Source organism: Lynx canadensis, chromosome X, assembly GCF_007474595.2.
Source record: "Lynx canadensis isolate LIC74 chromosome X, mLynCan4.pri.v2, whole genome shotgun sequence".
NCBI classification, from domain to species: Eukaryota; Metazoa; Chordata; class Mammalia; order Carnivora; family Felidae; genus Lynx; species Lynx canadensis.
Genome location: NC_044321.2, coordinates 56873652 through 56889949, shown reverse-complemented (window position 1 = coordinate 56889949; position 16298 = coordinate 56873652). Strand labels below are relative to the sequence as shown.

The 16298-nt window shown below is 38.9% G+C and overlaps 1 protein-coding gene across 3 annotated transcripts in view; it reads right to left on the bottom strand.

The window, feature by feature from the left end:
* Positions 1-310: 310 nt before the first annotated feature.
* OGT (O-linked N-acetylglucosamine (GlcNAc) transferase) overlaps positions 311-16298 on the bottom strand; it is a 36414-nt gene continuing 20426 nt past the window's right edge. For all 3 annotated transcript variants that reach the window (XM_030306277.2, XM_030306278.1, XM_032592212.1), the window contains 8 exons: positions 14045-14170; positions 13105-13275; positions 12872-12988; positions 12611-12781; positions 8575-8727; positions 6688-6940; positions 5881-6004; positions 311-2574 (listed from right to left, as the gene is read on the bottom strand). In XM_030306277.2, the coding sequence (XP_030162137.1) occupies positions 2400-2574; positions 5881-6004; positions 6688-6940; positions 8575-8727; positions 12611-12781; positions 12872-12988; positions 13105-13275; positions 14045-14170 (1290 nt within the window). In that variant the 3' untranslated portion in view covers positions 311-2399. The remainder of the gene's footprint in view (positions 2575-5880; positions 6005-6687; positions 6941-8574; positions 8728-12610; positions 12782-12871; positions 12989-13104; positions 13276-14044; positions 14171-16298) is intronic.

Genomic DNA, 16298 nt, shown 5'->3' with positions numbered 1-16298 from the left:
AGCATGAATGAATGGCCCACACAAAGAGTAAGACTACAGAAGCCAGAGCAGTCGTAAGCAAAACAACAACAAAAAAAACATGAATGGGTGTGCTGGGAGTTACAGGCTCTGTCCTCATTGTAACGGGTCATAAACCAACCCCACCCCCTCTACCACACCTGAGAAAACTAACTCTTAATATTGCAGCTACACTAGGGAAATCTGGTCCTTTTGTTGTTTGCAGCTGTTCACATGTAAGCTTCATCACTGGATGACCCAATTATTCTGTCCAATGCTCAATTTAACAGAACACAAAATACATCAGCCACAGTAAGGGCAAATCATTCATTTATTGTTTAAGGATCGCAAGACAACATCTGGATTTCTGTAGCACAATTTAAATGTTTACTTTTTTGATAAAGCGGAGTATAATAGAAAAAACAATTAGTTTCCAATAATATCTATATCTCTATTCAGAATTAGGTCTTCCACAGACATGTTACCTGGAAACAAAAGCCTATTACAATAAGCAAAGCTTCAACCAGAGCGGCTACTTTTCGTGCCAGGAAAAAGTTCATCCCTATAGGAGGAATGATGTGCTATGTAAAATGGCTGTAAGGCCACAGCCTTGAGGGCACTGGAAGTATATTATCCTATTCCACATGAAGTAGTTTGGTGAATTTCAAACATCAGTTTATCCTGCAACCATGCTGGCAACCTTTAACTGACAGTTCAATCGGGTAAAAAATAAATTAAATCCCTAAACTGATGTTTCTTGATTTACATTGTTAGAAGGTACACACAGTTCATTACCATGTAATTCTGGCAAGAATTACATCGGAGACTCCTTGCTCAGATTTTGGTTAACAGTAAGAATCTTTCAGAAATTCAAGTTCTTATTAATCAATAATTTGTCAACTAGGATACATTCAGGCATCAGCTGCAACTACAGAATAGGTGCACTGCCTCAGCGCTTTGGAAAGACATTATAATCTAGAACACTACTAGCAGACAAAAATTATCTGTTACTGGATAGCATAAGTACAGTACAGCAACACAAAACATATATTCATATGTTGGCTTGTTTAAGCCTCAAGCCCTCGATCCTTTGCTGAAATTCAATAATTTTATTCCTATGGTTTTTAATACCAAGAACTCAAGCTCCAGGAGGGCTAAAGTCTAATTTGTACTCCAAACCAAGTAGCAGTGCAGTTTGCTACCACTGAGGCTGATCCGTACAGACTTCAAGTCCAGAAGACAGTTATTATATAATACCCTAGAAGGTCTGAAAAATAATTACTCATTTACACAGCTGGTCCTTCAGCTTTTTACCTATGTTTTCTGATGAACATTATTCAATGTACTGAAGATAACTGTGACTTACTGATCAAATATGCGAATACTTATACTTACCTGGGATTTCATTTCTGCTGAAAGAAATAGGAAGAACAGGACTCACTTAAAAAAACAAACTTGAGAAAGGAAGGTAAAAATCTTATCACACACTATCACTTTTGGAAGCAGCATAGAGGGGCAGTCAAAGGTAAAACACTGGTGAAATAGGTCAAAACTAGGCCCAAAAAATCTATATCATCATCAATGGCAGTACCACAACTACGCCCTGCATAATTATCACTCCTAAGAATTTTCATTTGGCACCAGATGACGTGTTTAAGAGAAACACTCTGGGATGTTTAAAATCAGACTTCGTTTCGTCAGCTGAGTTACAGGAGAAATTTTAAAGTGGGGGAAGGGAAGAGAAGGAAATGGGAAACGGACCAGAAAAACAAAATGTTTAAGTCATCATCTAAACCAACAAAGCACTGATAGTTCCAAACATTAGGTCAGACACTAAAATGACTGATATAGGCTCAAGTGGTTTATAAAACCTATAAAAAGACTACACCAGCAAAGTCCCCGTTAATCTGTAGAGTTCAGAAACTAAAACAAGGGGCAACATTTTAGCTTAAAACCTTATCTCAAGAGAATCATATACACTTCACGTGAATAAAAATACCTGAAACCAAACATTTTTAAAAGCTCCAATACCCAAAATATAAAGAAAAAATTAATTCAGAAGACTTGATCAATCCATGGAATCACAAAACGGCTGGACAATCTCCATCTCCCCTCCACACTAACCATCCCATGGAAGACCAAAGGAGAGCAGACCTTCCAGACCTACGCACCACCTGATTGCTGCAAAATTCTGTGGAGATTCCTTGTGGGACAGCAGTTTCCCATCTCGTGTCTCTCCCTATCATGCAGGAAGCAAGTCTGGCTGTGCTATTCTATGATCATTTGTCACCCATCTGCAACATGATACTGTACAGTAAGTAAAAAGTACGTTCTCTAGTTCCCTTTCCCTGGAAAGTTGAGGCTCAGGTACAGGGGTAATCTCCTGTTCACACAGTCTTTATTTAGGCCGACTCAGTGACTTCAACAGGCTTAATCATGTGATCAGGTTTGTTGCCAGCTGCATAATGCTCCCACATCTGTAGATAGAGCCGCTCTAGTTCCATTGTGTATTGTTTGGTGTTGAACAGAGGGCTAGATATTCTCTGCTTCCAGACTTTGCCACGGATTTTCTTCAGGCTAGGTAAGAAAACAAAAAGAACCAAGTTTTAAAATCAGAGCAGAAACTCAGAACTAGCTCTCATAAATACCTAGTTACCTCTGTGGTAAAATACATGACTGAACTTCACACAATTTTCTCTCCTGATTGGCCACCCTGACCTCAAGGTTGAAAAATTAAAGGGTCACAACTAACATAATGCTAACACTTACAATCAAGTTTACCTCCATGTCCTCTGAAAATACTCAGCTCATTCCTAAAGAAGTATATGCAAGAGACACCATGCTTTCCCCCGTCATCTCATTTCTATCTTTAAAATAGGGGCGCCGGGGTAGCTCAGTTGGTTAAGTGGCTGACTTCGGCTCAGGTCATGATCTCGCGGTCCGTGAGTTCAAGCCCCGCGTTGGGCTCTGTGCTGACAGCTCAGAGCCTGGAGCCTGTTTCAGATTCTGTGTCTCCCTCTCTCTGACCCTCCCCCGTTCATGCTCTGTCTCAAAAATAAATAAACGTCAAAAAATAAAATAAAATAAAGAATTGGCAAGGACACGTGCCTACTCCTATGTATTACTGGTTAGAATGTACACTGCTTACCCTTTTGGTAAGCGATTTACCAATGTGTGTGTTAAGAAACTTAAATGGCCATAACCCTCTGACATATCATGAACACTTTTAAATCTATTCACAAGAAATAATCAGAGATACAGGCAAACCTGGCCATGCAAAGATGTTCACTGAAGCATCATTTACAATAGCCAATGCACAAACATATGAAGTATTCAATTTATGAATATCTTAATAAGAAAAATACCCTAAGGGATAAGAAATGTACTACATTTACTGCCATCATTTCCCCCTTGTATATGAACTGCTTATTTCGATATTAAAAAAAAAAAAAGTGTTCCAGGGCTTCTGAGTGGCTCAGTCGGTTAAGCACCCAACTCTTAACTTCAGCTCAGGTCATGATCTCACGGTTCATGAGTTTGAGCCGCACACTAGGCTCTGCACCGATAGTGTGGAATCTGCTTAGGATTCTCTCTCCCTCTCTCTCTCTCTGTCCCTTCCCCACTTGCACATTCTGTCTCTAAATAAATAAATAAATAAATAAATAAATAAATAAATAAAATGCATATATAAATAAAAACATTTAAAAAAGTGTTACGAATATCACCAAGACCATGGTTCTGCTCAGAGACGGGGAAAAAAAAAAAGCAATTAATTCTTCTGGGAAAAAGGGAAAAGAATTCTCTACTCCTCTTCTAAAAATGTAATGTGTCACAAGATTCTTCTTCTGTGGAGACAATTACTACTAGAGCAAGAAGCTGGACCACTCCTATACGTTTTTAAAAGCAATAAAAAAATTTCAATGTCTGTTGTGACAGAACTAGTACAATGCCTACACATTATCTGTTGGCCTCAACCCAACCATAATCATATTAATGCTACCTTCCAGATAAAAGTACGTCAGTGCTCTAGCTTATGTTTCTAAGTTCTGTATGTCACCAGGAGAATGATATGGTACATCCATACAATGAAATACTATTCGGCAATAAAAAAGAATGAAGTACTGATATAAGCCAGCATCATGGATAAACCTCACAATTGTTATCCGTAAGTGAAAACATTCAGAGTACAAACTGTACGGTTTCATTTATATAAGGCAAAACAAAGTTTTGATGGGGGAAAAAATCAGAACAGGAATAGTCTCTGAGGGTTGGTGTGGAGGATGAACTAACAAGGAACACGAGGGAACTTGCTGCAGTGAGGATAATGTTCTATATACTGTCATGGGTTTGGGTTATAAAGGAATGTCTCAAAACTCAAATTTAAAATTTGTATATTCCACTGTATATAAATTCTGCCTCAAAAAAAACTAAACTCTAGTTAACGATATCCATTCTGAAGTACGGATGTCTGCAATTCACTTCAAAATCAATCAAATAATATGGACTGCTAGATGGATAGAGGAATAAATAGATGGGAAGATACATGATTAAGTATACAAAGATGTTAGTGGTAAAATCTAGGCAGTAGGTAGAGAAGTGTTTACTATAAAATTGAAAAATTTTATAACAGAATGTTGGGAAAAAGTATTGTATGAAATCAACTAAGCTCTAAATTTTTTTTTTTTTAAATACACTACAAGATTTACTATAGTTATCTCTGGACTGAAGAACACCTATCTTACTTTTTTTAATGGCTGGATTCAAAATTTTCAACCATTTTTCTTAGATGTATATGATGTTCAATAGAGAAAATTTTTGAAAATAAATGCTTCATATCTTTTGAATGCTTACCAAGAACTTTTGTAAGTGCGTTACATGGAACGCCTTTTTTTAATCCTCAAGTCTCTGCAAGGTAGGTACTATCCTTCATCCCCATTTTGCAGATGGAAAAACCAAGGCACAGAGACTAAATTGCCCAAAGTCACAAAGCTCGTAAGTGGGAGAGCATGGATTCAAACCCAGGCAGTCTAATTCAAAGACGGTGCTTTTTTAAACTTCTCTAGAATATGCTACTTCTCGGAAAAACACAAAGAAAAAAATTACCCATAACACCCAAAGAAAAGCCTCATTTAAGAGAGAAACACTACTTCATTGTATGGCTAAAGCATCACTTATCTAAGCACCACCCCTCTAATTCCCACCCACTTGGGGCACTGAAGTTATGCTTCCCCCCACCCCCTTTATGCTACAGTGAAGATTTGGCCCTATTAGCGTCAAAGGTCTGGTTTTTGTTTTGTTTTTTTAAAACGCTCTTAAAATCTTCGAGGAAGGGTTATACCAACTTACTCACTGTATGAAATGTATGAAAAAGCCAGCACCTCAGTGCTCCCTCAATGGTATCATATTAAAAATATTTTATCTTGTAGGCAAATACTGGGTATAACACAGTGTTATATCTATACTTCTACAGAGGCTGAAACGTTTTTCCTGTTAACCATTTGTATTTCCACTTCAGTGACTTGTCTGCTCATTTCCTTATTTACTTTCCTATTAAAGAATTTAAGATATAAATGTTCTTCAGTCTTTCTATAGCCAGGCTACTATTACTTGACATCAGAAACGAAAGATTTTTTCCCCCTGTTGCCTGCCTTTTAATTTTCTTGACTCACTTTTATTCAGCCATTTACCCTTTACATAGTAAAACCTATTGGCCACTGTGTTTACGAAAGTTTAGAAAGTTCTCTCATCTAAAGATCGTACAACTAATCCACCTATTTCATATTAGCCTTCTTTAGTGATTTCATTTCCTAACGCCTATATTCCCTCTAAATTTTCTGCATCTATCTCCTTTACCATGCAATTTGTTCATAGAAGTTTACTTACTATTCTAGATCCGTTCCTAGTTTCACAGCTATGTCTTCATATTCTTGTCTATTTTTAGCAATAAGCTCAAGACAACCTAAACAAGTGAGCTGGGAAGCTGCAACTCGAGAAGCAAGTGTCTCTCCTGTAATAAAAAAGGGAACAAACTGCATGTCTGAGAATGTAAACGGCAGTTATTGTTATTTATGTTAAGTACCCACACAATACAGAGGAGGAGAATGAAGCAAAGTGCTTAGATGTGAACAAAGCTCATTTATCATCTTGCCCTAAACGCTGTTTCTAGTACACAAATTTTCACCTAAAATTGTCTCCCCAGGGAGATTTTAAAAACAACAAGGAAAAGGGGCACCTGGGTGGCTCAGTCAGTTAAGTGTCTGGCTCTTAGTTTCGGCTCAGGTCATGATCTCACGGTTTTGTGAGATCGAGCCCTGCATCAGGCTCTACACTGACAGCACAAACCTGCTTGGGATTCTCCGTCTCCCTCTCTCTCTGCCCACTGGCCCCCACTCGCGCTCTCTCTCAAAAGAAATAAACTTCTAAAGATATGTTAAAAGGAAATAAAAAATAAATAAAAAGAACAAGGAAAGGGCGCGCCTGGGTGGCTCAGTTGGTTAAGTGTCTGACTCTTGATTTCAGCTCAGGTCATGATCCCACAGTCCATGAGTTCGAGCCTTGCATCAGGCTCATGTTGACAGCATGGAGCCTGCTTGGGATTCTCTCTCCCTCATCCTCTCTCTCTCAAAATAAACTTTAAAAAAATAAAATAAAAAGGACAAAGAAGATTCCTATGATTTATCAGCAACTCACCTGGCATAGTTACCATGGGTGTTCCTGCCCAGAGGACATCCATCCCCGTGGTGTGCCCATTACAGAGCGGAGTGTCCAGGCAGACATCAGCCAGCTGGCCTCTCCTGACATGCTCCTCTTTAGGAGCAACAGGTGAAAAAATGATACGGTTCTGGGGAAGGCCCATGTTTTGCGCATATTGTTGGATATTAGGTTCTCCTACTGCTGGAAAACGCAACAGCCACAGCACACTATTGGGAACCCGCTTCAGAATCTGAAAGGGGGAAATAAGAATAATTTTTAGTAGCAGCTCCACCCTTCTCAAGAAAGGCTCCCATAGAGCTCTAATAATTCTAGCAGTCTACTCTTGTCACCCACAGAGCAGCCTACTGTGAACTTTGTCTTTCCTTCATAGATGAATGAGATCAACTGAATCATACATTCCTGTTCTGCTTAGCTGTCCCCAGAGTTCAAAGAAAGAGAAGACTGATGTAAGACACAAAACAAGTTACTAATTGGCAAAATCTGAGGCAGCTGCGTCCTGTGGGAATTGTTACTGGCAGTGATTTTTGTCGATGAGATAGAAATTTTCCATCTCAAATTTTAAATCCCCCACCATTACACAACAAGTAAAGTCAGCTCACACTTGCCCAACTTTATGTGCTTAATCAAGATTAGGTGTCAGCAGACTTTCTGTAAAGGACCGGAGAGCAAATACTTTCGGCTTTGCAGCCACATGGACTCTGTTATAACTGCTTGATTCTGCCCTTGTCACTGGAAAACAGCCATAGACAATATGCAAACAAGCTTGTGTGTCAATAAAATTTTATTTACAAAAACAGGCAGTGTGCTGGATTTGGTCCACAGGCCATAGTCTTGCCAACCCCTGATTTAGATCTACACCTATTCAATGTTACCACACAAGTTTACCATCCCTTCCCTAAAAGATAAGAGAACAGATGGATTTCAGATTTCAAAAAAGCAGTATAGTACATATATATAATACCTTCAGCAGCAACTCCCTATAAACAAACACACTATTACCTCTGCACTGAGATGTAGGAATACTCATATTAATTGGAATATATAAAAGACCAAAAAGCAGCCTAACATCAGTTTAGGGCAGGTGTGCTGTCAAATAAATTTGCCATAAACTTTTGAAAAAGCTGTTAGTTTTTGGATTTTTTTGAACACTTGCAACTAAAGATTAAGGGATAGTAAGCCTGTACTCATCGGCTTCCTCTTCCACCCACACCTTTCCTTTTAAACACACACACACACACATTATCTCATATTTTAGCTCTATATAAGAGCCAGTTATATTAAAGTTTAAAACTTTCAGGGGTCCTGTTTGTGCAAACTGGTCTGATGAATGGACAGGTAATGGCATAAATCAATTCCTTCCTGGTTATACCTCTACAGTATCGCAAGTATGTTAAGTATGGGCAGATGTACACCTTTGCTATCAGTTTAGACAATGGGCTGGCAAACTAGAACCTGGAAGCTAAATCTGGCATGTTGCCAGTTTTGGTAAATAAAACTTTATTGGAACACACCTACACTCACTCATACATTTACACAATGTTTAATGGTGTTTTCCTGCTCCAATGGCAGAGTTCAGCAAATGTTAACAGGGTATGGACTGCAAAACCAAAAATATATACAAGATGGCTCTTTAAGAAAAAGTGTGATCCCTGGTGTTGAATACATAAATTAAAAAGGCTCATGCTGTAATATTTAGACGCTGGAAAGAGAAATCAAAAACGTCTGAAAAACCTACTCTTTTCAACATTTTAGAAATGAGCACAACAGCTCCTGAATAGGGACAGAGGGCAGCCTCAGCGAAACGGCCTACATAATAATCTTTAGTAGTCTCTAGACATGAATAATGAATCTACGCATACTCACGTTTGCCCACATCTGCAGAGTAGAAGGGTCAATTTTGTATAACTGATTAAAATTACAGTACACGATGGCATCTTCTGGTAACCCATACTGGGAACGGGTGGTTACAATAATGGTACGAGGAACCTCCTCTCCAGTGGCAGCTTTATTGTTGATCTAGAACAAGAAAAACAACATGATTACATTTACAGTCAGCACAGTCTCAAATGACATAATACTCTACGTGGAAAACCTGAAAGACTCCACCAAAAAACTGTTAGAACTGATACATGTATTCAGCAAAGTCGCAGGATAAAAAAAATCAACGTACAGAAATCTGTGGCATTTCTATACACCAATAATGAAGCACAAGAGAAATCAAGGAATCAATCCCATTTACAATAATAGTAAAAACCATAAAATACCTAAGAATAAACCTAAGCAAAGAGGTAAAAGATCTGTATGCTGGGGGCGCCTGGGTGGCTCTGTTGGTTGAGCATCCGACTTCGGCTCAGGTCATGATTTCATGGTTCTTGGTTTCTAGCCTGGTATCGGGCTCTGTGCTGACAGCTCAAAGATTGGAGTCTGCTTCAGATTCTGTGTGTCTCCCTCTCTGCCCCTCTCCCACTCATGCACTATTAAAAATGAATGAACGTTAAAAAAAAAAATCTGTATGTTGAAAACTATAAAAAGCTTATGAAAGAGACTTATGAAGACGACACAAAAAATAGAAAAACATGCCATGTTTACGGATTGGAAGAATATTCTTAAAATGTCAATACTACCCAAAGCAATCTACACATTCAATGCAATCCTTGCCAAAATAATACCAGCATTCTTCACAGAGGTAGAACAAACAATTCTAAAATGTGTATGGAACCAGAAAAGACCCTGAATAGCCAAAGCAATGTTGAAAAAGAAAACCAAAGTTGGAGGCATCACAATTCTGGACTTCAAGCTGTATTACAAAGCTGTAATCATCAAGACAGTATGGTGCTGTCACAAAAACAGACACATAGATCAATGGAACAGAATAGGGAACCCAGAAATGGACCCACAAAAGTGTGGTCAGCTAATCTTCAACAAAGCAGGAAAGAGTACCCAATGGAATAAAGACAGTCTCTTCAGCAAATGGTGCTGGGAAAACTGGATGGCGACATGCAGAAGAATGAACCTAAACCACTTTCATACACCATACACAAAAAATAAACTCAAAATGGATGAAAGACCTAAATGTGAGACAGGAAACCATCAAAATCCTATGGAGAAAACAGGCAAAAAACCTCTTTGACCTTGGCTGCAGCAACTTCTCATTTGACATGTCTCTGGAGGCAAGGGAAACGAAAGCAAACATGAACTACTGGGACCTCAAGATAAAAAGCTTCTGCACAGTGAAGGAAACAATCAGCAAAACTAAAAGGCAACTGACTGAATGGGAGAAGATATTTGCAAATAACATATCTGATAAAGGGTTAGTGTCCAAAAAGCTATAAAGAACTTGCCAACCTCAACACCCAAAAAACAAATAATCCTGTGAAGAAATGTGCACAAGACATGAACACTTCTCCAAAGACATCCAGGTGGCTAACAGACACATGAAAAGATGCTCAACCTCACTCATCATCAGGGAAATACAAATCAAATCCACAAGAAAATACCACCTCACACCTGTCAGAGTGACTAACATTAACGACTCAAGAAACAAAAGATGTTGGCAAGGATCTGGAGAAAACACTTTTGCACTTCTGGTGGGAATACAAACTGGTAGAGCCACTTGGAAAACAGTATGGAGGTTCCTCAAAAAAACTAAAAATAGAGCCACCCTATGACTCAATAATAGTACTACTAGGTATTTATCCAAAGGATACAAAAATGCTGAATTGAAGGGCCACATGCACCCCAATGTTTACAGCAGCGCTATCAACAATATCCAAATTATGAAAAGAGCCCAAATGTCCATCAACTGATGAATGGATAAAGACGATATGGCATATGTATACATACCAAGGAATATTATTCAGCGATCAAAAGGAATGAAATCTTGCCATTTGCCACAACATGGATAGAACTAGGATGCATTTATTATGCTAAATGAAGTCAGAAGGTAAATATCATTATGATTTCACTCATACATGGAATTTAAGAAACCAAACAGATGAACATAGGGGAAAGGAAGGAAAATAAGATAAAAACAGAGAGGGAGGCAAACCATAAGAGACTCTTTTTTTGTTTTAAGTTTATTTATTTTGAGAGAGAGGTGAAGAAAAAATCCCAAGCAGGCTCTGTGCCATCAGCAGAGCTCGATATGGGGCTCAATCCCACGAACCATGAGATCATGACCTGATCTGACATCAAGAGTCAGATGCGTAAATGACTGAGCCACCCAGGTACCCCAAGAAAGTCTTACATACAGAGAACAGGGTTGCTGGAGGGGTGCTGTGTGTGTGGGAGGGGGAATGAGCACTGGGTGTTATATGTAAGTGATGAAACACTAAATTCTACTCCTGAAACCATTATTACATTATATGTTAATTTGGGTTTAAATTAAAAAATAAAAATTTTTAGAAAGTCAGCATAGTCTGGCATTTTTTAATTAATAAAGATTCCTTAAGATGCCAAAAAGTATAATCCTTGAAAGTCATGTCATTTCAAGTATGAGAAAATATCCATGACATATTAAAAAAAAAAAAAAAAAAAAAGAAAAACGTTACAGAATTATCTTAATTGGGAGCAGTGAGGACTACACCTTGAAACTTACCACTCAAGCCAAAAAGTTCTTTTCAAAACCCTATTAATTCACAAGCAAGTTTTTGCTCACTTTAATAAATGAAATGTCCTTTTCTAAATCACACCCACCCTTGAAGGCTAAATTTAAATCATTCCTCCAAATGATCTCTACTGTGTCTCCTCACATTGATCGCCACTATTTCTAAGTATGTACACATTTATAATCTTATAATTCCCACACATCTGGGTACTATCTTCCATTATGTAACTACTCCAGGTGTGTATGGACATTTCATACATTTGGGCATTGTGCTCTACACTCAAAATTCTTTGTCCCTGTGAATGTCAAGAACTATATGTATATATATATATATATATACACATACATATATGTGTATGTATATACATACATACATATGTATATACATATGTATATATACACATATGTATGTATGCATATATACGTATATGTATATATACGTATATATGTATATACACACATACATACATACATACACATGTTTTTCTTGAGTCAAACAGGTCTGTCCTATTGCTCCAAAGGACAGGTAACCAGAGAGTAAGAAAAAACACACCCCTGTCGGTTTAGCCCAATATTAATTCCTTTATCTTAACAGGAGCTGGCCTGAGAGTAAAGAGCTCATTTTGAGCACCCTTGGTATGAAATGTTACACCAGTAAAACTGTTAACTCCTTGCCTTCTAATATCTTGACAGCGCTACCTATTCACTTATTCAAACATGCAATATATATTTATTGAACAAATACTACATTACTGTGGCTAAGACATGGGCCCTAAAGTAATTAAACTCAGTGGAGAATAAATACAAACACAGGGAATAATAACATGTTGTGCTGCATGTAAAAATATAACCCAAACATTAAAGAAACAGAACAGACAGGTACCAATGGAACGGGAAAGGTGAGATTAATGATAAGGACAGGAATGGATTCCTGGAGAAGCTGCCTGAACTGAAAGTCTTAAAAAGTAGAGAGATTTAACTAGGGAAAGATTGAGTTACAGAAGAAATTGTATGAAGTCTACAGATAGTTCACCATTTTTAAGAGGAAAGCCACAGATAGGAAACAGTAAGATACTGTTAATACAGTAGACCCTCATTAAGTGACCAGCTGGCTGAATCCAACAGACGTTTAAAATAAGACAAAGCTATAGAAGATACCAATTTCCACTGAACTTTTATTTCCTCTCCTATAAAACAGGGATAATAATGCTTATACCTCCTGGAGTTATGAGATTTAAAGGAGACAAATGAATAGTTGGTGGTACACGTTACATTCTATTTGTCTCTTCTCACCTGGGTAGTTGCTAGTCCATTGCTAATACTGAATCCATTAATTGTTATCTGGATTTGCCCTCTGTTAATCATTTCAATAACTGCTTCTGCAATAGTATTCATAGGAATAACAGGCATATTAAGAGCTGTATTACTGCTGTCCCCATTGTCTCCTCCATCAGGACATTTCATCTTTAAGAAAAACAACAAAACGTATCATTAGGGAAAAGATCCCAAATGCAGATAACTTTGTTTCAATGACAATATTGACCAGGTTCTGACCTTGACAATTTTCACATCTGGCAGACTATCAAGAAATGCTTTGAGGTCGATGCCATTCAGAACAATCCGATTGTCATAAATGTGCCCATTGGACTTAAAATCGATGACTGCTTTTTTCTAATCAAAAAAAAAAGTTTGAGACACATATCTTTTAGGATGCATAGAGACAATAGCAAGGAAATAAATGACTACAGTTCTTTGCAATTCCCACATAGCACTGTTTTTCTACCTACCTTCAAGTGAGGGAACATATTGGCATGATCACCAATAAAGAATGTATGTGGCATATAAGCCAGTTTCTCGGAATACTGCTCAGCAACTTCAGCTGGAGAAGTTTCCTGATCAGTGATGATATAATCCATGAAAAGCGCACCACTAGTCCCAGGGTATCCCAGCCACATTGCCTAAAAGAAAGAAAAAATTAGGCCAAAAACTAAAAACCTTCCATAGGAGTCCTAAATTAAATAGGTAAAGAAACAAACAAGGAGGGATGACTTCTTTAGCCAAGAGGAATCAAGTAATATTTTAGTTTAACCTTGTAAGTGCTAAAATGTTTTTTCCGATTTACAAGACAGAACCGTTTGTACCCAAGTATGAATTGCAGGCTTCCATACACATGTACCTGTGGGCATTGTATTCTACACTTAGAATTCTTTGTCCCTGTGCATTTCAAGAACTATTCTTTGTTCATTTTATTTTAGAGAAAGTGCAAGCAGGGTAAAGGGGCACAGGAAGAGGGGAAATAGGGGGAGAAGGGAGGGGGAGGGAGGAGGAGAGGGGAGGGGGAGGGAGGAGGAGGGGGGAGAAGGGAGGGGGAGGGGGGAGGGAGGGAGGGAGGGGGAGAGAGGGAGAGAGAGGGAGGGAGAGAGAGAGAGAGAGAGAGAGAGAGAGAGAGAGAGAGAGAGAGAGAGAGAGAATGAATGAGAATATATGAAAATCTCAAGCAGGCTCCATGCTCAGCATGGAGCCTGACACATGGCTTGATCCCATGACCCTAGGATCACAACCTGAGCCAAAATTAAGAGTCGGACACTCAAGCCCCTACACTTTTATTCTTATGTCAAGCATGTTTCAAATGTTTCAAATGCCAGAAAAACAGGGGCAGAGGACGACCCACATCACTGTCTTTTTAGTTCAATAAACATTGTGAGCAATTATCATGAACTTCTTTACCTGAATAGGAGCAGGCCTGAGAGCAAAGAGTTCATTTCGAGCACCCTTGGTATAACCATTCATATTTACGAGGATGTGTATACCATCCTGATGGATGCGATCAGCAGCTTTTCCATTGCAGGGAATCTACGGAATAAAAAAAGAACTCACTATGTATAATCTCAAACTAATTCAATTAGTTTTATTTTTCTTTGAGAGCAAGCACAGGAGCATGAGCGGGAAAGCAGGAGTGGGGGGGGAGGGAGGGAGGGAGGGAGAGAGAGAGAGAGAGAGAGAGAAAATGAACCTTAAGCAGGCTCCACACCTAGCAGAGCTTGATGCAGGGCTTGATCTCAAGACAGATCTCACAACTGTGAGATCATGACCTGAGTCGAAATCAAGAGTCAAATGCTTGGGACGCCTGGGTGGCTCAGTCGGTTAAGCGTCTGACTTCAGCTCAGGTCATGATCTACCGGCTCGTGGGTTTGAGCCCTGCGTCGGGCTCTGTGCTGACAGCTCAGAGCCTGGAGCCTGCTTCAGAGTCTGTGGCTCCCTCTCTCTCTGCCCCTCCCCCACTCATGCTCTCTCTCTCAAAAATAAACGTTAAAAAAATAAAAAATAAAGAGTCAAATGCTTAACTGAACCACCCAGGAGCCCCTCAAACTAATTCAATTCGTCTTAATGGCATCAAATAAAATTCAGAGTCATAGATGCAAAACAGAACAACACAAGTTATATTAATGCAGGGTAAAAATGTGGTTAAGTGCCCTTAAAATGGGCCCAAAACATTACAGAAACAGAATACAGGAAGGAATACAGAATACAGGAAGGAGAGTTTACTTCTAGACTGAACGTATGAATAACAAGGCTTCATAGAGGAGCTGGCATTTGAAATGGGTCTTCAAAGATGGGAAGGAGTTTGAGGCAGTTGGACAGAATAGAATCTCGACACGAGAAAAGTATGAATTAATCAGAGTCAAGTGCATGGTAGATTAAGAAAAATAGTGTGTAGATCACTGCTATTTGGTGCTATTTGCTATTGCTATTTGGTACAGGGTATACATGAGGGGAAATGGTGGGTGAAAAGTATTGGCCAACAAGGTTGTGCTCAGACTCAGAAAGACTGTGAAGGCCATGCTGAAGAGTTTAGACTTCAGTCAATAAGCAGTGAGCTCCTGAACATCTCAGAAGTGGAAGGCAGTATGCTTCTTGGTCCCATAGCAACAGCTACACTGCCAAAGATGTTAGTACATATTATTTAAATGACAAGAATCTCAAAACCCTTCTGCTGGGTATCAATGACTCATACGTGAATTACTAGATATATTCTACAATGCATATCTCTATTAGTCACCAAAGTGGCCAACAGAGTCTGAATAAAAAACTCAAGACTCGGGGCGCCTGAGTGGCGCAGTCGGTTAAGCGTCCGACTTCAGCCAGGTCACGATCTCGCGGTCCGTGAGTTCGAGCCCCGCGTCAGGCTCTGGGCTGACGGCTCAGAGCCTGGAGCCTGTTTCCGATTCTGTGTCTCCCTCTCTCTCTCTGCCCCTCCCCCGTTCATGCTCTGTCTCTCTCTGTCCCAAAAATAAATAATAATAAAAAAAAAAACGTTGAAAAAAAAAAAACTCAAGACTCAGCAAATTAATTCCTCCACAGGTTTCAATCTTTTTTTAAGTATTTATTTGAGACCCTGTGTGCACAAGCAGGGGAGGGGCAGGGAGAGAGAGGAAGAGAGAATCTCAAGCGGGCTCCTGGTTGTCAGCACAGAGCCGGACATGGGGCTCAATGTCACAAACTCACATGACCAGAGCCAACATCGAGAGTCAAACATTTTACCAACTCAGCCACCCAGGCACTCCTCATTCTTAATTTAACATAAAATTTATGCTCCTAGAAATAGCAATAAAGTATGGAAATAAAGATAACCAAAGGCAAAGGCCCACAAAGATAGATGAACCATAGTTCATCTATTTTCCTTAAATAACCTATGTATTCCTCTTCCAAGCCACCATTTTGGTCAATTTATTCAGTTAATATTAAGTATCTACTGTCATAAGACCTGGCTTAATCCCTAGAAGAGTTTTATGTCCAAGCACAGATAGACCACATTTCTATTTCATTTGCAACATCAGCAAAATCCATGCTGATTATAAATGTAAATGACTAAGCAAATAAGAGCAAAGCAATTGCCCATTTGTAGTAGCTGATGTTAAAAATATCTGTCACAAAAAATACAAGCTATATGCCAATAGTTTTATTCACTATTTGTTCAAAA